The sequence below is a fragment of the Neolamprologus multifasciatus genome, chromosome 22 (assembly GCF_963576455.1).
Source record: "Neolamprologus multifasciatus chromosome 22, fNeoMul1.2, whole genome shotgun sequence".
Classification (NCBI taxonomy): domain Eukaryota; kingdom Metazoa; phylum Chordata; class Actinopteri; order Cichliformes; family Cichlidae; genus Neolamprologus; species Neolamprologus multifasciatus.
This window is the reverse complement of record NC_140459.1, coordinates 24,270,377-24,290,777: the sequence shown is the minus strand read 5'-3', so window position 1 is coordinate 24,290,777 and position 20,401 is coordinate 24,270,377. Positions and strand designations below refer to the sequence as shown.

The window sequence follows — 20,401 nt, the reverse complement described above, 5'->3', positions numbered from 1 at the left end:
TGTCTGAATATACGCTTGCTCAAAAAAGGAGTGTGTCATGCTACGTCTGCAAAATGAAAATACTGAATTAATGGAAACACAGGAAAGCACATTTTCAAATTAAATTCTCAGCATATGCATTTTCATTCCTTTTAGGTGTAGAGAAATCCCGATGCAGCCTATTACTGTTGAAACTTGCACGTAATAATATTGCAGGGCTGCAGCTGTGTGTGTGTGTGTGTTACTTGGACAAAGGGACTTCAGTAAAAACCACGAGTTTTGCCTTTCCTCTAGCAATCATTCACTCAGGAAACAGTCCACCGAAACTGACCCAGAAGAGCAGAGATAGTGATCGCAATAAATGTGCAGTCTGTTTCCTCTGCAGTTTACTTCAGTGCTATACTGGCATTGGCAATTGTTCAAGTGCACTTTGACAAGAATTCAGAGGTTTACAGAATGAAGCACAAAGCAACTAGTATTATATTGTGTATATTTTAGTGCTAGATGAAATTTGTATATCAAGTACAAAGATACATAAAATAGTTGATATTAGACACATTCAGAACTAATGTGATTGATGGACGTGAGAGACGTGCCAGAATCGTGTGTGCATTGTGTGCATGTGTGTACAGGGGGTGAATACAAAGTGCTGAGTCACCGTGAGTTTCAACAAATCAACAGCATTACTTGTAAGAATATATGAATGCATAAAGAACGATCTTTAAGGGTTTAACATATGCACATTAGATGGATACTAAGGTTGTGACTGTTGACATGCAACCATATTAATGAAGCACAGACACAAGTAACATGCAGGAATGATGACATCTGAACGAACTGCACGGCAACAAAGCACCCAGTGTCACTTTACTCTGTGCACTTGATTTGATCTGAAGGTGAATTGTTTTGTTTGCATTTCCAAAAGTTTTTCAACATAAAAATGACAGTTTTGCACACCTGTGAATACGAGCAGCTTTAGATTAAATCACAGTCAATAAATTTAACTGTGCTGCTGCAGAAATCTCTGACTTTCATTATCATGTCATATAAACTGTGGGGTTGTGATGTAAGAGGGTAAGAGATCTCTTGTCAGAAGACCAAAATGGGACGGGACTTAAATCCACCAATCCGGATGTGGAGGGCTGGAGTTTTGCTATAAAACGAGACTGTTTCAGCTGTTGTGGCTTCAGTCTTCTTATCTCTAACCTTCAGTAATTTCAGCTGCCATACTAAGCTGTTCACTCTGAAATCATGGCCAAGGACATGACTATCTGGTGGGGCTCCGGCTCTCCCCCCTGCTGGCGGGTAATGATCGCTCTGGAGGAGAAGAAACTGCAGGGATACAACCAAAAACTGCTGTCCTTCGAGAAAGGAGAGCACAAGTCAAAGGAAGTCATGGATGTAAACCCCAGGGGACAGGTAGGCTTGCATCACAGGTTTCAATCTGGACTTTGAATGCTTGAACTTGAACCTATTCATATTTTTTTCCACTTTGTCTTAAAGCTTCCTGCCTTCAAATGTGGGGACAAAATCATCAACGAGTCCTACGGTGCATGCTTCTTCCTGGAGGTGAGAACTCGAGCAAGGTACTGCCTTGTTGTCAAGGAGATAGGTTGTTGGAGGTCAAGTTGAGGGATTACTAGGTTTACCATGATTGTTTGGACATGCACCCTACACTGCAGAGTAAAAGAAACCAGAGCTTTTTGCTGCTCTTTATAACACTTACTGTTTTCCTGTCTCGACCAACAGTGTGAGTACATGTCCCAGGGAACCAAACTGATCCCTGTGAACTCCAGCGAGAAAGCCCTGGTGCTCCAGCGTACCTTTGAGGGTAACACGCTTCACCAGAAAATGGGTATGTTAGCTTAAATCTTCTCTCTGGTTTTGAACCACAAAGACATAACTGTTGAGTTCCTGCACTTTCATGTCCGATCCCCCAAATTACATTTAGTGAGGTTTTAGTGGGACATGTTCACTCTCTACATGACTTAGCTGTTGTTGCTGCCATTAAAAGATCTGCCTTTTGGGATTTTGAGTCAATGATTGGCAACATCACGCACGAACCTGTCACCTTTAAACCACTGATACTTCATGCGTTCAGCAAACCTCCTCAGAGGTGGTTCCCCTGCTCTTCCTGAGGTCAGCGTTGTTCAAAAAACATGCCACCCAATAATAAGTTGTGTGTTCACATAATTAGGCTCTGGCATAATGCACTATTTCCTTGGGAGTAACCCTCACAACAGGATGTTAATCTCCGTTTATCACAGCAAGCATTTACAGCCTACAGCCTGATGTTACACAGCAATGCACAGACATACCAAAAATACAAAATATGGAAGTGGATGCTGTGCAGTGTGTGGAAACTTTCTTTTTTCTCAAAGCTTTAAATCCTTAGACAGTGAATATCTTCATGAAATGTCTGTTCTGATATTTTGCAGCGGATGTTTTTATGTACAACCGGAGGGTCCCGGAGAATGAGAGGCACGAATCTGCCTTTAAGAGACTCAAGGAGACGCTGACTGGCGAGGTGCAGATGTGGGAGGGACACCTGCAGAAGGTATGTGAATGACCCGCACGCACTTTCACTCTACTGCTAAACAAGCATCCAGTGCACAAAACCTATACCTACATAGCTTTGTTGCTCTGGCTTTGTGCTCCAACTGCTTTGTAGTGGGAGAAACAGTCGGGGAATCTTTTTCTGAGGAAAGTTTATGTTTTGACGCAAACATAATCTTTGCAGGAGGAGGTAAAATCACGTACTTTACACCCAAACAGCCTATTGCACTGTGTTACAGAGATGCAACTCTTTTCTTTAGCCAGGCAAGTCACAGGAAAAACCTTCCTACAATCTGGCAGATTCTAAAGCCTCTTAAGAAAACTGGGTTAAGGTTAGAAAAAAACACCAAAAGTTAAAAAAGAAAAACAAAGCAGCAGGACATGTTCGGATGATATTTGAACAAAGCCAGGCAGACTATCTGTACCAAATTTAAACAGTCAATATATATGCTAACGCTGTTTGTGTAAAAATCTTACGTAAACATTTTACTTATCTTTAAAGGTAAAGACACACTGTGGAATATTTAGAATCTGAGTTCTGCAGTGTTTTCCCCTCACAGCGCTTTATTTTGTTTTTCTCTTAGACACCAGGTGGTTTCCTGGCGGGAAAGAGCTTTTCAATGGCTGATGTGATTGTTTATCCAAGCGTTGCTCTTCTCTTCCGCATGGGGTAAGTAAGCTACTTTACTAAGGCTGACGTTTAGCTGCTTGGCAAGATGAATGAATGGAATAATAAACAGCAATGAACTCACTCTGATTTTGATCTCTCCTGCAGGCTAAGTGAGAAACGTTACCCCAAACTGTCAGAATACCATACAAATCTGAAGGACAGACCCAGCATCAAGGCCACCTGGCCTCCACTTTGGAAGGACACCCCTGGACAGGACTTTTTAAAAGACATCTGAGATTGACAGGCTCATCAGCTGACAAGCCAGTCTTTCCTTGTTGTGTTTTTAATTTGTTACTATTCTGTGTATTTCAGTACAATATGATGAATATTTTTTTTAACATATACTTTTCAAAGACTTTTTTACATGTCCACTTAGGTGGACAACTGATGTGTATGGAGTGACACATCAGTGTCCAATGTAGTGGTTTATTTGCAAGTATACCATCAACACTGACACAAATACAAAAAAAAAGCCTTTGAATAGCTGTCCACTGCAGTGACCACTATGTGTGAGAGGGTTAAATCCATCCTGCATCTGTGCAGTTTTGACAGGAAAGGCCACTAAATCAAAACTTTAACACTTTACTTGATTGTTATCATTCTTCTCTTTGAAACTGAGCTTTCCTATCTAGGTAGCAACACTTGAGCAATCACTGCATGGATTTGTAAAGACATCAAAGTCACATTAAATTCCAACTGAGTTCCCAGTTGGAATTTTTATCTGGAACTCCCCCTTAACCTGGATTTTTCATTTCGAAAGTTTGAGCAACTCCTCCACCAGGAGGTTAACAATCCATAATGCTGGCAGTGGATGTTATAAAACAGCAGTAAAACTATAACTTGCTGAATAAGCCATATGCTGAGTCCACAGACGTGCTGCAGCGAAGCACAAACAACAAATGTTATGCTGTATTGCTTGTGATACCCAAATAGCTCTACCTGCCAAAGAAGCAAAAATAAATCCTGTTTTTCCTTCTTTTTCCAACTTTCCTACTGCAACTCACTAATGCATATACCTGACATCACTCCAGAGTTTCAACATCTGACTTCTGAAGTAATATAAATTTAGAGAGTTGAAAATAGCCATCTGTTAAAATATAATATTGAAAATAAAAAGAGAAAGAGAGTCAAGCTTAAGTTTTTTTTGGGGTTACATTTGTATTTGGTAACCTGTCATTTAAACATTATTGTCGGATTATGGCAGTTTTAGGTATTAAAATGCTATTGAACTTTCGGGCGCTAGAGGGTGCATAGTGCACTGTTGGTATCGAGTAGTGTTTTGGGACACAGAGGAAGAGTAAAACTTCCTGTTATGAAGCTCAACTTGTGTACTGTTTCTACTCTTTATCACAGCATTATACGTTGCTGGCAAAGGAAACCAGTTGCCCCTTTGACCACCAACTTAGGGAGACAACAAATTTGGGCGCTTGTCCGGTATTAGTGCCGTGGTAGTCAGGTGCTGATCAACTAAGAACCGTGGGATTCATGTCCCTATGCTTAACAGCACTACTATCCAGAGCGACAGACTTCAGCTATCCAGGCATGGCCACTTGGCACGACCTACAATGGGAGATCCAGCAACAGCTTAATCAGCTGACCAGTGGCGCCAACTCGGAATTGCTCCATAAACTTGCAATATCATGTCAAGAAGAAGAGGTGGAAAATCTTCCTCGTGATGACGTAACTGAGATGGAGCTCTTTGATTTTATATTTGACTTTCTGAGAAGTAAACGACTGAAGAGCCTCGAGGATCAGGGGATGTCTCGCCTGCTGATCGGGGGTAGGTGTATGGTAAATTGTGATCTAGATGGGGTCAAACTTTAGATGTTATTGGATAGTGGGACCCAGGCAAGCATAGTGGAGAATTTTTGGGTGCAGAAAGCCTTGCCAAATGTGACAATTAAGCCACTTGAAAGTGTACTCTCAGACCACCCACTCAAAGTCACTGTAACTAATTGGATAGCTCTTCCACTTGATGGGTGGATAAAAGTTCTTCTTGAGATCACAAGTAGCAAACAAGCCTCAGTTGCTCTTTATGTTCCCATGTTAGTAAGTCAACAAGCAGCCCATTACTAGGCTTCAGTGTAATACAAGAGAAAAATGCTGGGAACTGTGATCAAATAGATAACACCAACTTAGTGGATCTTCTTTCAGAGGCTTTGATAATTCAGAACAGTGATGCTGAAAGTTTTGTCTGTGTGGTCAACTCAAAGCCACCCCTGGAAGAGTCAGAATGCCCAGTATTGAGAGTTGGCAAGAAGGGACTCACCATCCACCGCAATAGTCAGATCTGCAAGGTGAAATGTCACATGAGAGCTTTTCCTGGAGGAGGAGTCATGTTGATTGAATCCAATGGAGAGGCCAATGTAGAATGTAACTTGCCAGATGGGTTGGAACTATTTCCTGCGCTTGTTGATGTGCCGGCTAGTGGCTCTAAAATAGGGAAAATTCCAATCCAGAATTCCACAAGGCATGATGTTTTGTTTTGTTTTTAACCTCCAAAAGCATTTACTGTGGAAATTGTTGAAAGTACACTTGTAAACATACATCCAACTACACAGAGGCTCGCAGAACCACACAATGATACCCTTCTGTGCGCTACCCCAGTAAGTTCAACCAGTAATAGACACAGTAATGGGAAGAAATAATTGCAGGGCTGACAACGCAGAAGAAAAATGGCAACCAAATGTTGATTTAGATCACCTGCCTGAGCATGACCAGAGTAAGGTACAGCAAATTCTCTATGAGGAATCAGACGTGTTTGCTCACAATGATGGAGACGCTGAATTCATCCCTTAGTACAGACCTTCCCAAAGTGCGGGGCCCGCCCCCTAGGGGGGGGGGGGGGGCGCAGAGCCATTGCAGGGGGGGGGGGGGGGGGCGCCCACACAAACACAAAGCAGGAGATGAAGCATAGCTGAATAGGTTTCCAAACCAACTTCATTCTAAGCCAAAGACTAGAAAATATGGTGAAGCATGTCTTCCCTTTGATTTCACCTGCACAAGTGCCAAGGTAGGTCTCCCCTGCAGAATTTGTTTTTTTTTTGTAAAAAAAAAAAACTAATTCTGCAGGGGAGACCTTTATTTTTGTAAAATAAAGGGAGACCTAGCAAAAAAAGTTTGGGAACCACTACCTTAGTAAGACTGACAACACTCCATTTCAAAAAGCTACCACTCCATTCCAAGGCCACTGTGAAGGAATATATTTAAAACCTCTTACATACAGGGTGGATTGGGGGTAGAGTGAAAAAAAGGACAATAGTTTTCGCCGGTGTATTGACTTCTGTGAGCAAAACCATCCCACATTGCCATCCACTCCCAGGGATCCAGAATTTATTGGACAGCCTAGGAAGCAATTCATGGTTCTCTATCTTGGCCCTTAGGGAGTGCATACCATCAAGGTTTTGCGAGTGAGGAATCGAGAGATCTAACCACCTGTCGTACACCCTGGAGACTCTACGAATGGGTAAACGCCCTTCGGACTGACTAATATACCAGCTGGAGAGAGTGTTAGAGGGCAACAGAGACAAGTGCTGTGTGCCATATCTGGACAATGTCCTTTGTTATTCAAAAACTTTTGATGACCATGTAGACCATCTAAGACGAGTGTTCCACCGGATTTGACAACATGGCATTAAGCGTCATCCAGCCAAATATGAACTCTTTAAGAGACAAATTAGGTACATCATGTGAATGGTGTTCCGAGAAAGAATTCAGATCGACCCAAAGGGTTTAGAAGGAGTTCTGGCTCTGGAAGATAAGAAACCTCGCACAGTCGGAGAAGTCCGCACATTGCTTGGATTTCTTAGTTACTAGAAGAAAGTCTCACACATTGGAACGCTTTACCCATATCACTCGTGGGAATAAGTGCTACCATTAAAATGATGGTTCTGCCTAAAATAAAGTACTTGTTCTAACTGATCCCTAATAAATCCTTTACTGCCTAGTAAATCTCCCTAGACTCAAACATCTCAAAGTTTTTATTTTTTCAATTTTCAATTCAATTCAATTTTATTTATATAGTGCTAAATCACAACAACAGTCACCTCAAGGCGCTTTATATTGTACAGTAGATCCTACAATAATACATGCAGAGAAAAACCTGACCCCCTATGAGCAAGCACTTTGGCGACAGTGGGAAGGAAAAACTCCCTTTTAACAGGAAGAAAACTCTGGCAGAACCAGGCTCAGGGAGGGGCGGGACCATCTGCTGGACCATCTGAGGGGCGGGACCGTCCTTTCTCTTTTTTTTTCTTTTTTTTTGCCTGTCCCGTTTGGTTCTTTTGCCATTAGAATTATTGTCTAAAGGCGAAGAAAAATGCCCAACGGATTTACTTTACCAAATGGACCATCCCAGCCTTGCCATAATGATCTATTTGATTCACCTTTTATTGTTTATTTTATTTTTTATTTTCACTTGTTAGATACGGGACAGATTTAAATGAGGAAAAGAAAAGGGAGAAAGAAAGAGGGAAAGAAAAACAGCAGAGAAGAGGGACAGGGATAAAGGGCAAAAAACGAAAACCAACAAAATAAGCAGACAAAAAAAATACATATATCAATCACCTGGATCACCTGTTGAGAAAGAAAAAAGAAAAAAGTAAATACTAAATATTAAACATTATTGTGCAGCATGCCAGATCGACAGCGCACAGTTGCTTTTAAAAGGTTCCTTCATGTAATGATCTGCTAGAGGGTGTGGGGAGCCACAGCCCCGTCCACCAGGGCAAGAAGCAGGTATGGAGGAGATCAAAACTCCAGACATCCAGAGGCCCTCAGAACACAAGACACCAAGGAAGACCAACAGAGGGGCAGCCGCGCCACCAGTAGCGGTCTTTGATACGGGCGACATGGGCGGTTGCCCGGGGCGGCATCGTAGTGGGGAGCGGATTCACGGGCATCGGCAAAAAAATTAATAAAAAATTGCTCGTACTCATGCTGCCCCGACATCAGCCAGCACATATTGGGAATGGCATAGGCACCGATCGGTTTTCTATTGTCCATTTGCTGGGAGTAAGGGCGCGTTTGCGAGGTGCGCCTGCTGCTTGCGGCACAGGGAGGAGAGGGCGGGGCTGCGGGGGATTCTCTGGCTGGCTGGAGCAGCATCTAATAACCAACTCGCAAAATAAAACAATTAAAAAAAAAACCCAACAAACACGAAAACACAAGACATTATGATACAGACTTATAATTTGCACCGATGTTTTTTCGAAATTCTATACGCAAAAAGTGAGCGTATTAGTTTATATATGTATATATATATATATATATATATATATATATGTGTATGTATATATATATATATACATACATACTGTATATATATATATATATATATATATATATATATATATATATATATATATATATATATGGGGCGCCAAACAGACTAGGACCGCCACTGCGCGCCACTATCCCAGAAAGAGCTGAGGAGAGTCCCAGATCCCAGATGAGGGCTCACTCAGCAGCCGTGGAGCAGAAGCCAGGGGGGGGGGGGTTGCAGTGACGTGCCCCTGAGCTCCGCCGGCAGCCAGCTGTGCCAGAGTGACCGAGCCCCAGGCCAAGAGGCCGAGGGCACCCCACCCCCGAAGTGGCCCGAGCGAGCCCCAGGCTCCAGGCACCGACAAGCAGTCACCAAGGAGTGAGCCGGTGTGTACCTGGACGCCCATCCCCGGACACAAAGAACCACCAACGCACCGATGTCTGAGGGCGTCTGCCACTGGCAGGGGAAGTGGTGGGGGGAGATAGGCCTCCATACCTTGGAGGGCCCGAGATGTCCCCAGAGAGGTGGCGTCTGATACCCGACCTGACATATGAACACAGACATACAGGCACACACAGATACAAACATTCATTCCCACCCTCATGCTCTCATATGCAATTACTCAACACTTACCCAACGTGGAGACAGACATAGAGAGACACTGTACACACAATCACACTCCCCAAGCGTACTCTAAGAACCGGGTCTAGGTACCCCTGCCCCTGGAGGGGGAAACTGCACCCAGACCCAGGTGGTGTTACCCTTTTCCCTGGGGTGGGGAGAAACAGACCGCTCCGACTCCGCAGCAGCAGGGAGGCCCCACATTCCAAACCCCAGTCGGACGGCCAACTCCTCCTCCCAGCCCCCCCGCTCCAGCAGGCCACAGAGAGCGGGGGAGTGAGAAGACTCCAAACCTCCCTCCGCTCGCTCATATGTAGTGTTGATGTATGTGTGTTCTAAGGTGCACTTAAAACCCAGGAGGGCATGGAGCTACCTGCCAGAGAGCAGCAGGTAAGCGCATAGCCCCTCCTGCTAGCCCTCAATGTCTACGTGTATTTAAAATTGAGAGGTGGACAACGACTCCAGGGGTGAGGTGTACACCCTGATGGTCTTTTGTATTTCGTGTAGCGTGCCCACCCCCAAGATCCTATATGTATGTGTTATGAGAGTGTGAGTAATGTGAATGTCTAAGTTGTGAGATAAAATTGAGGCACAGGCAGCCAGAAGGGGACAGAGGGGGGGATGCCTCCCCTGCACCCTGGTGACACATCTTTACCCCAAGGCCCTGCATGTGTGGATGATTGTGGTGGAGCGGGAAGAGGGAAGCAGCTGGAGATGGGGAAGGAAGGAAGGAAAGGAGGGGCAAGTGACCATTGATCAGTTTCATGATTGAAGTAGAAACAGGAGAGGGAGGGGGAGAGAATGAGAGAATGAGAGAAGAAGAGGCAGCTGTGCAGCAAAGACACAGAATAACTCCAGCTTTGTGTCTTTTTCATTGTAGCTGAAGTACGGGACAAACTGTGTTCCTATTCACCTCAATACGAAACGCGTAATATTTTCTCTGAATACGAGACGATTACGTTTTTTAGGGGACGGTTGGCAACTCTAATAATTAACCTTATGAACAAAATAAAGTTCAACATCAGTAACATCACAGCACCCACCCAGCTAAATAGAAACTCCGTCATGCTAGCTAGTACCCATTACAAAAAAGTTAGCATAACGAAAATAAACTCCACCTAAACTTGGTTCATATCTGACCCAGATAGACTGCAGGTCATAACTTCTTACCTGAAGTTCAGTTCACCTGACACTCGTACCGGCGGCCACCTCGGGTCTCTGCTCCTCCTGCCTCCCCTTTCCCTCATCCACCTGCTGCCTCCATCACTTGCTAATGTTACTGAATCTGTGGAAGCTCCATAATAGCCACCACACGAAGTAACGAATAACGACCCTATCTAAATCCCAGTAACGATTAACGCGTTCCTAATTTTGGCATAATAACTAGTTACCGTGCTTGTTACCACAATAATAACGTAGTTACTGTAACGCGTTACTTAATAACGCGTTAGTCCCTACACTGCTAGTAACTACTTGAAGAAGGCATAGGTCTCAGCAGATGTCCTTATTTTCTCTTTTGTTTTTTTGTTGAGGCGGGGTGGGATAAGATAGCTGCAGTAGCTCGAGGAATTGCTTGTGGAGTGAAGAAAAAGCTGTTTGTTTGTTTAAGGGCCTGCCAAACTTGTTACTACATGGTCATGATACCATCATGTTACATAATGATTGATGTAGATATGTAGAAAAGTAAAAATGTAACCACATAAATATGTAGAGTAAAAACAAAGCATTTTAGACATAATATAGGAAAGAATAACTTAAAGAAAGAGAGAAAAGATAAATGAATAAAATAAAGCAGAGTCCTGAAAACTAAACTATACTAAAGGATGGAAAAGTTACACGTCATGGTAAATGTACAATATTTTCTTGAACATGCCCTCCCCACTAAAAATACACACACAAAAAAAAAAACCCACACAAAAAAACAACAACACCATCACAATTCTGAGTTAACATATTTGAGTTGCTTATTTAAATGAAGTAGATTACATATTTGAGAGCTGTTCTTATGTGAAATAGCCACAGAAGGAAAAATGGAAAATAGATGTGGTAATTTTATCTGTATTTCTTCTAGTCCAAGTACAGTTTGCAATAATACCACCTACAGCTGAATTCAATGAGCTAAATAGAACAATGAGTTCCTTTGTAAATGTTTGTCAAGGCAGGCTGCAAGACTAGATGCTTCATTTCATACACATGTGGCAATGAGACTGAAAACGCCTGAATTCCATGATTAAGATGAGTGGTCCTAAACTTTTGTCCACAGAGTATACCAGACACACTATTCAGCTTCGAAGTCATTGTTTTGTTTTTCTGGGAGGCTTACTTAGAGAAATGTGTGTATGTACAGCATAAACAACTTCAAACTCACTCAACCTGATTCGATTTTGGCCTGTACATTTTGTAGGTCTTAGACTGTCACCTGTCTGAACTTGCTATCTCAGCAGTTATCCATCAGTTTATCTTTTCATGTTTGGTTGAGCACATGGAGACGTTACTTGCAGTATTGTCAGTATAAAATGTGTTGACAGGCACAACACTTTATAAATACTTTCCAGTATGATCTGTAGGCGGTGTTGGGAAGGTTACTTTTAAAATGTATTCCATTACAGATTACAGAATACATGTCCCAAAATGTATTCTGTAACGTATTCCGTTACGTTACTCAATGAGAGTAGCGTATTCTGAATACTTTGGATTACTTAATATATTATCATGCTGTTTACAACTACATGAATGTACTATTGCTGTGATTTATTACTGTTACTGACGGTCCGCGGCTCCGAACCGTAGTAAAGGGACCTCTGGCTAATACGGTGGGTTCTGTGTCGGGCTCGTAGCCGAAATATAGCTTTACTTTGTTGTCTGGGTCAACTTTGTTAGCCAGAGACAGAGAGAGGCGTTGAAAGGCTGCTCCAACTGAACTTATTGTTTTTGGAGGAAAACACGAACACTGTGTACAGTCGAGTCTTAATAGCTTACTTACAACTGGGCTGGTCAGGCACTCTTCTTGGCTGCAGTGGTTATTATTATATTTACATGCTTCCAGCTCCCGTTTTTGCTCGATGACAGCTCGTACTTTTCCTTTTTCTCCCTCCCTCGCTCACAGACACATAACGTGTATGGCAGTCCATTCTCCCTGCAGCACGGACTACACTGCCTATGATGCTACATTCTTTAGAGCTATACCGGTAGCATTCTGCCTATTAGCTTAGCACAACAACAAAAAGGCGCTCTCTCACCCAGGAAACACTCAGAGAGAGAGCGTCACCCTGTAACCATGGCAACCGTAACACTGCCGCCTGAAACAACAGAATATAGCTATCAAACAAAACCCAAACAGTCCTGACCCGCAACAATATGAAACAGGAAAGTACCGCCATGTAATCCATTTATTTCAACAAAGTAACTGTATTCTAAATACCACCTTTTTAAACGGTAACTATAACGGAATACAGTTACTCATATTTTGTATTTTAAATATGTAACGGCGGTACATGTATTCCGTTACTCCCCAACACTGTCTGTAGGCTTACTGCAAAGCTTTACCCTAAACTAGGAGAGTATTACAATCTGCTGAAGGAGACACGTAGTGTTAAAGCCAGCTGGCTACTTCCTACTTAGGTCTAGGTTGCACTTGCATTAGGTTTAAATGCATTTTAACTCTGTTGTCAACATTAACCAAATAAAACAGACATTTTAGTGCTGAAGGAAAGCACAAAATCTAATGCTTAGAGATGGAGTGGAGTTGGGACTTAAAAGGTGCTACAGTGTGTCATCAGAAGCTTACAGAAAATGTGAAAAGCAATGTTTGCTTCAGGTGTCCAATCTCATGTACCCTCATCTATATGTTAATTCAATTCAATTCAATTTTATTTCTATAGCGCCAAATCACAACAAAAGTCGCCTCAAGGCGCTTCATAGATACAGAGAAAAACCCAACAATCATATGACCCCGTATGAGCAAGCACTTTGGCGACAGTGGGAAAGAAAAACTCCCTTTTAACAGGAAGAAACCTCTGGCAGAACCAGGCTCAGGGAGGGGCGGGGCCATCTGCTGCGACCGGTTGGGGTGAGAGAAGGAAGACAGGATAAAAGACATGCTGTGGAAGAGAGACAAAGGTTAATAACAGATATGATTCAATGCAGAGAGGTCTGTTAACACATAGTGAGTGAGAAAGGTGACTGGAAAGGAAAAACTCAATGCATCATGGGAATCCCCGGCAGCCTACATCTATTGCAGCATAACTAAGGGAGGATTCAGGGTCACCTGGTCCAGCCCTAACTATATGCTTTAGCAAAAAGGAAAGTTTTAAGCCTAATCTTGAAAGTAGAGATAGTGTCTGTCTCCCGAATCCAAACTGGAAGCTGGTTCCACAGAAGAGGGGCCTGAAAACTGAAGACTCTCCCTCCCATTCTACTTTTAAATACTCTAGGAACAAACAACAAAGGTATTCAGAATATGTCTGTGAAGGTTCTCAGTCATCCAGGTCATCATAGTCAAAGGAGCTTGCAAAGAAAAGCGTCTGGACTTCTTTAAGTTGCTTGAAGACGTTTCACCTCTCATCCGAGAAGCTTCTTCAGTTCTAAGGTCAAATGGTGGAGAGTCCCAGATTTAAACCTAGTGGGAGTTTCCCCCCACAGAGGGACAAAAGGACCCCCTGATGATCCTCTAATCGCCTGAGCCAAGGTGTGGAACTGGGTGTGGGTCCCAATCAGCCAGAGTTTCGGGTGAGTTCATTGTGAAACCTGGCCCCACCTTATCATGCGAATTCCTGAGGTCAGATGGCCCAGGATGTGAGTGGGCGTTAAGACGTCTGGGAAGGGATCTCAAAACTGGATTATAGATGGCAGAGAGTTGGTGTCATGGTTCAAAGATGGTCGCTCACAGTGGACATAGATGGCTTCTTTCACTCCTCTTTCAAACCATCTGTCCTCTCTGTCCAAAATGTGAACACTGGCATCCTCGAAAGAGTGTCCTTTATCCTTAAGATGCAGATGGACAGCTGAGTCTTGTCCTGTGGAGGTGGCTCTTCTGTGTTGTGCCATGCGCTTGTGAAGTGGCTGTTTGGTCTCTCCAATGTAGAGGTCTGGGCATTCCTCGCTGCACTGTACGGCATACACCACATTGTTAAGTCTGTGTTTTGGCGTTTTGTCTTTCGGGTGAACCAGTTTTTGTCTGAGCGTGTTGCTGGGTCTGAAGTACACCGGGATGTCATGCTTGGAAAAAACCCTCCTGAGTTTTTCTGATACACCGGCTACATAGGGGATGACAATGTTGTTGCGTCTGTCCTTCTTATCCTCCCTCGCTGGTGTCTGATCTTCTTTTTTGTGCCTCTTTGCTGACTTTATGAACGCCCATTTAGGATAGCCGCACGTTTTGAGTGCTTCCTTTACATGTGTGTGTTCCTTCTTTTTTCCTTCAGGCTTAGAGGGAACATGTTCTGCCCGGTGGTGTAGGGTCCTAATTACTCCAAGTTTGTGTTCCAGAGGGTGATGGGAGTCAAACAGGAGGTACTGGTCCGTGTGTGGGGGCTTCCGGTAAACTTCGATGTTGAGGTTGCCATTCTCTTCAATGTGCACAGCGCAGTCCAGGAAAGGCAAACAGTCGTCCTTTGTGTCTTCCCTGGTGGACTTGATGTTTTTATCCACAGCGTTGATGTGCGCAGTGAAGGATTCCACTTCTTGTGTCTTGATTTTGACCCAGGTGTCGTCTACATATCTGTACCAGTGGCTGGGTACTCTTCCTTTGAAAGAGCCAAGAGCCTTCCTTTCCACTTCCTCCATGTAAAGGTTGGTTACAATAGGTGACACGGGGGAGCCCATGGCACAGCCATGTTTTTGTCTGTAATAGCCTTCGTTGTATTTGAAATATGTAGTGGTGAGGCAGAGGTCTAACAGTGTGCAAATCTGATCGGGTGTGAAGTTGATCCTGTCCTCCAAAGAGCTGTCTTCTTGTAGTCGTTTTCTGACAGTCTCCACGGCCTCCGTGGTGGGTATGCACGTGAAGAGAGAGACTACATCAAAGGACACCATGGTTTCATCTGGGTCCAGGGTAAGTTTCTGGACCTTGTCAGTGAAGTCGGTGGAGTTCTTGATGTGGTGTGGGGTGTTCCCCACGAGAGGAGCAAGGATGGTAGCTAGGTGTTTTGCAAACTCTGAAGGTATTCAGAGTTTATTTGAATGGGCGTGCTGCAACTACTTTTCTGTACACAAAGGTAACTCAGAAGCCCTGAGTTAGCATGACATTGCATAAATGAAGCACTTTGAATGAATCATTTTTATGCCATTTGCCTGAATTTGCATTGCTTTATTAAATGCACACTCTCTTTAAGGAACACTGAGTGTACTGTATTTTGGCCACAATAGACTTGCTTTCATGAGCTTTGTGAACATTTTCTTATCTGACATAGTTAAGGCACTGGTGGAAAGTGACTTCCTGTGACTTGGCCCTTTTACCTGTGCTACCTGCTGAATGTTCTGGAAATTTTTCTAAGCTTATTTTGGACTTGTTGGTTCTCCTGTTTTGTCCCATCAGCCCAGTTTGGGAAACATCTGTAATATTAATTAGAGAAGTAAAAAAAATAACGATCATTAAACTGCTCAAATCTGTCCAACAGGTTCACTGTCATCACTATGACATGAAGCAGCTTATGATATTTCAAAATAAAGCCAGGTAAAAGAAAACATGTCCATCATATGCAAAGTTACATTGAAAACACCACACCCAAACATATAACGATATGAAAGGTTTAGACTTTCTTCGAAAATCCTACATCTTTTAATTCAGACTTTGTTTATAGAGGGCGGTGCACTGAGCAGTCGCTCCCTTATTAATGAAAGCCCAGTGCAAAAGGCAGAACAAACATCCACACTGGCAACAAAGGAGGATTAATGCATGCAGAGCAGGCTCTAATTCAACATAACAAAACCAACTGTACAAAAAACCCCAGCTACCATTGTCTATTTGTCATTCTGCACATGCTCTGTTTTAATATATGATCTCTCAACAGAAAATTAGTATAGTATGCAGTGTTTCGATGCATGCTGAATCATCCAGGTAAGGAAATCCATAACTTCTAGTGAGTCTGAAGAAGTCACTGAAAACTGAATAGTGTGTCTGCTACATCCAGATGAACAGAATGAACTTTTTTTGATATGTCATGCAACGTAAGCAAAATCAGCATACTGAAAGTAATGGAGACACAGGAAATACCTTGATGTAAAATAATAATTAAAAAAAAAAACAAAGAAGGAGAAGAAGAAAAAGAAAAAAGGCATAAATCACACTTTCAAATTACATTTTCTGGATAAGCATTTGTTTGAAGTATGACTAAATGCAAATTGCAAAAGCTGACAAGATCCCTAACCACACAGGAGCACAACAGTATCATTCTAACTTCCACTCCAGCTACTTTATACACTGTTTTCCCCCTGGCTTCATTGTCTTTTATTATGTTTTAGAAAAGTTTTTCACTATTTAAAATTCAGTGTCTAATGTTTAGTCCTGACATGCTGTAGTTTTTTCATGTTTCCCTTTGACCCACAATTTTTCCCCATCTACCCTCAGATTCTTTGTCTGCCTTTGGATCAGGTCTGGACGGATCTTTGGCTGGAGCACAGAAATGGGATGGGGCTTATTTCCAGGAATCGTGACAAAGCCGACTGGCGCTATAAAGCCAGGGCTTTCACCCACTCCAGCTTCAGTCTTAAACATTCCTCGACTTTACCTGTCAGGTTAAGCGCTTCACTCTGAAATCATGGCCAAGGACATGACTCTGCTGTGGGCTTCCGGATCTCCTCCCTGCTGGAGGGTAATGATTGCTCTGGAGGAGAAGAACCTGCAAGGATACAACCAAAAACAACTCTACTTTGAGAAGGGGGAGCATAAGTCAAAGGAAGTCATGGAGATCAACCCCAGGGGTCAGGTAGGTTCATATCACACTATGTAAACACTCTCATATCTGAAATCTGCATTTGTTTTCCTGAAATAGAGAAAAAGGAGTATTCACTTGGCATTCACAAATAAGAAGACTTGAACTAGAACAAAGTGTTTATGGTTTGCACTGTCTCTTAAAGCTTCCTGCCTTCAAATGTGGGGATGTACCCCTCAACGAGTCCTGTGCTGCATGCTTTCATCTGGAGGTGAGAACTCAAATGAATCTGAATGTTATGTCTCCATAGAGTTCCTAGTGTGGAGAACTACTTGTGATTATATGTTAAACAATGCATTGCATAAACAGACACCCCACACCGCAGAGGTAAAAACAACAACAGAGCTTCTTGCTACATGTTAAAAATTTCCATGTCTCCTCCAACAGTGCAAGTACAAGTCGCAGGGAACCAAGCTGATCCCTGACTGCGAGGTTGGGCGAGCGCAGATATTGCAGCGTGTGTTTGAGGTTAACGCGCTTGTTGAGAAATCATGTAAGTTTGTTCTCACGCACTTCTGATCCTGAACTCTCTTCATCACAGTGTGTGTACCCCGAACAACGTTAGAACCACAGTGATTTAGTGAGTCTGTAAAGGATATATCAAGGCTGCTAAATCTCTTTCTGTGTGACCTGGCTGATGTTGTCATTCAGAGGTCTGTGCTCTAGGATTTTGAACTGCTGAACTTGGCAACACCACACTAACAACTGTCACTTGTCTTCAGCAACTAACCCTCCTCAGCCTCCCCTTGAGACCTTTAGTTGTTCAAAACACACGGCACACACTAAGACCATCTAAGACTAAGACAATAAGACAATCCCTTAGTCTATTTCTCTGATGAGCAACCTATCATAACAGACACTGATGTTAATACGTTACATGTTAATCCCACCAGTGATCACATGCTCAGACTAGTTTTGCATGCAAAGTCACTTGTTTGTCATGAGATTTGGCACTTTAGCACCTTGGCACAATATAAAATTCTGTTTTTTGCTTTTTACACATTTCCAGCAAGTGTTATCTACTACAACTTCAGGGTCCCAGAGGGAGAGAGACACGACTCTGCCGTTAAGAGAAACAAAGAGGCTCTGACTGCTGAGTTGAAGCTGTGGGAGGGATACCTGCAGGTGTGTGAATGACCTGTGTGCACGCGATCTCAACGACTAAATTAAACCCAGAATACAAACGTTGGAAAGCCACAGGAGTAGATTGTAAACCTAGCCAGAAATAAGCTGGTCCATAAATTTCTTTTTAGATTTTGTTGTTTTAGCCACACATATATGTATGTGCTCCAGAATTACAAAGAAAATAGGTGCTCTGGAAAAAGTAGTGTTTTCTCTTTGAATAAAAACATTTAATCTTTGCAGGATAGGAGTGATGAGGCTTCATTTTAGTTCCCTTTAAGAAAATCCTTAAACAGTGGCATAAATGTAAATATGAGGTATAATTAAAGCAGAAGAAGTAGATGCAAAACAGAGCTGCATGGTGGTTAGCAGTGTAGCATCACAGCAATAAGGCTTATATCACCAAGTCAACCTTGCCTTTGAATTTAAGGATATAATTTATATATCTTTTATTTTTAGGCCTCGAGTGGTTTCATCGTAGGAAAGGACTTTTCCTTGGCCGACGTGGTTGTTTACCCAAACGTTGCCTATCTCTTCCACTACGGGTAAGAGGACTAAATGACCAGACACATTAATGAATAGAATAATAGTAGAAATGACTTCCCACTGACTTTCTTCTTTCCTGTAGGCTTTCTGAACAGCGTTACCCCAAACTGGCAGAATACTATAAAGGTCTGATGAACAGACCCAGCATCAAAGCCAGCTGGCCTCCTACTTGGAAGAACGCACCGAAACAGGAAACACTGAAAGACATCTGAGATTCAGGCGCTCATTTGTTACCACTCCTTGCACTGCACTAGTGATTCATATACATTTTTTAAATATAATTTGTGACAATAATGTGTGATTATCACTGTGCTGTGACCAAAATAAGCAATAAAAACTGAGTTTCAGTTTTGTTCACTTTGTTAAGTTGATATCATTTAATGTTAACCAAAATCAAACATCGGTTTTCCACACCACTCACTGCAAATTTGATGTTTGGATGTCAGGCTAAAGCTGAGGATACACGGTGTGATTTTTTTTCCCCATTTTGAGATGATTTTTCAGTTGTGCGACCGTTTTGGGGATTGGCCTGGGTTTCGCCTTAATCATGTGTTGTGGATCGTGTAGTATACATGGGGTAACGAGAAGCAATTAACATCTCACAGCCTGCTCCCAATCAGCAATCGTACGGTCGCAAGAAAATCAAACCTGTTTGAAATCCTGGTCGCCCCTCGTGAGGGTATCACACTGTTGAAGCAGTGCCATGAGCCGATTTAACGCAACCTCTCACACTGCACATGTGCAAACACAGAAATGGAAGTGAAAAAGACAAAGCAGCACGGCAGTGCAGCGTGTGATCTGGACACAAGCGATGGAGGCCCACCTTGTCAAACTTTGACAAATTCATCCGAGCCTTTTCGATGTGGCCTCACAAAATTATCATGACTGCAACAACCGTGAAAAGAGTTGGATGGACATTGCTGCTCAATTGCAGCTGCCTGGTCAATGTTTTTCATTAGCAATTCAGCAAAGTTGATGGTGGTGTGCGTGTCTGTGTGAGTGAAAGACAGAGAGGGAGAGCGAGAGACAGATTTTATGTTATAAACTTCATGTTATGGACGCGCAGTGTGACACTCAGAGCATCAGAGCATCGGGCCGTATAGTGTGAGATCATCGTGACCTACAAATTTCTAACCCCTGTGATTCAATCGTACAGTTTGAGCAGGAGCTGAATAACGTGACTGAAAAAATTGCACAGTGTTTGCCCAGCTTAAGAATCTGCATTACATCCTTCCTGCAGCTTTGCAGATTTGACAGGAGAGGTCACTAGACCAAGCTAAAAAGTGTCTGTGTGGGAAATTGAATAATTACTAATCAAACTGTTTTTATTTCTTTTCAATATAAGTTCTCACTGCTGCTATAACATAGGAGATATAAGAACCCTTTTCATTTATGCTTCCCCAGCAAAGTAGAAGTAGTGACAGGATTCTACAGAGCCCCTTAAGTGAAATTGGAGAGAAAATAATTGAAGATGCATTTTTGCGAGATCCTGCAAACGTTTTTCATTTCAGTCCATGCGCTTTCAACTCAGTAGTGAGACTTAGGAAACAACCATAGTGATGGAAGTCACACACTCGCGAGAAAGATTGAGCTTGGGCTAAACTATAAAGACTCAGTGCTTTGCAGTGCACACGGTTGTGTGAGAGACATCTGAAGATAGATGTAAATGGAAGGGGAAACACTTGGGGCCAGACATCCTCTGACTTGGTGGTC

The 20,401-nt window shown here is 42.8% G+C and overlaps 1 protein-coding gene across 3 annotated transcripts; it reads left to right on the top strand.

Moving 5' to 3' along the window:
* Positions 1-1,151: 1,151 nt before the first annotated feature.
* On the top strand, positions 1,152-19,040 carry LOC146493535 (glutathione S-transferase A-like). 3 transcript variants are annotated; one of them, XM_085147729.1, is made up of 6 exons: positions 1,152-1,398; positions 1,483-1,548; positions 1,729-1,838; positions 18,034-18,145; positions 18,602-18,687; positions 18,771-19,040. In XM_085147729.1, the coding sequence occupies exons 1-6, from the start codon at positions 1,231-1,233 to the stop codon at positions 18,898-18,900; spliced, it is 672 nt and encodes a 223-aa protein (XP_085003855.1). In that variant the 5' UTR covers positions 1,152-1,230; the 3' UTR covers positions 18,901-19,040. The 3 variants fall into 3 exon arrangements, with proteins under 3 accessions (XP_085003855.1, XP_085003853.1, XP_085003854.1); XM_085147727.1 differs by lacking the exons at positions 18,034-18,145; positions 18,602-18,687; positions 18,771-19,040 and adding exons at positions 2,418-2,536; positions 3,120-3,205; positions 3,311-3,790 and having other exon boundaries at positions 1,729-1,834; XM_085147728.1 differs by lacking the exons at positions 1,152-1,398; positions 1,483-1,548; positions 1,729-1,838 and adding exons at positions 16,780-17,014; positions 17,166-17,231; positions 17,408-17,513 and having other exon boundaries at positions 18,030-18,145.
* The last annotated feature ends 1,361 nt before the right edge of the window (positions 19,041-20,401 follow it).

Bases quoted from the DNA above. Each gene is read 5' to 3' on its own strand.
- LOC146493535 (XM_085147727.1), top strand. From the start codon at position 1,231: ATGGCCAAGGACATGACTATCTGGTGGGGCTCCGGCTCTCCCCCCTGC. The intron at 2,537-3,119 runs GTATGTGAATGA...TTTTTCTCTTAG, and splicing joins GGGAGGGACACCTGCAGAAG to ACACCAGGTGGTTTCCTGGC. The intron at 3,206-3,310 runs GTAAGTAAGCTA...TCTCTCCTGCAG, and splicing joins GCTCTTCTCTTCCGCATGGG to GCTAAGTGAGAAACGTTACC.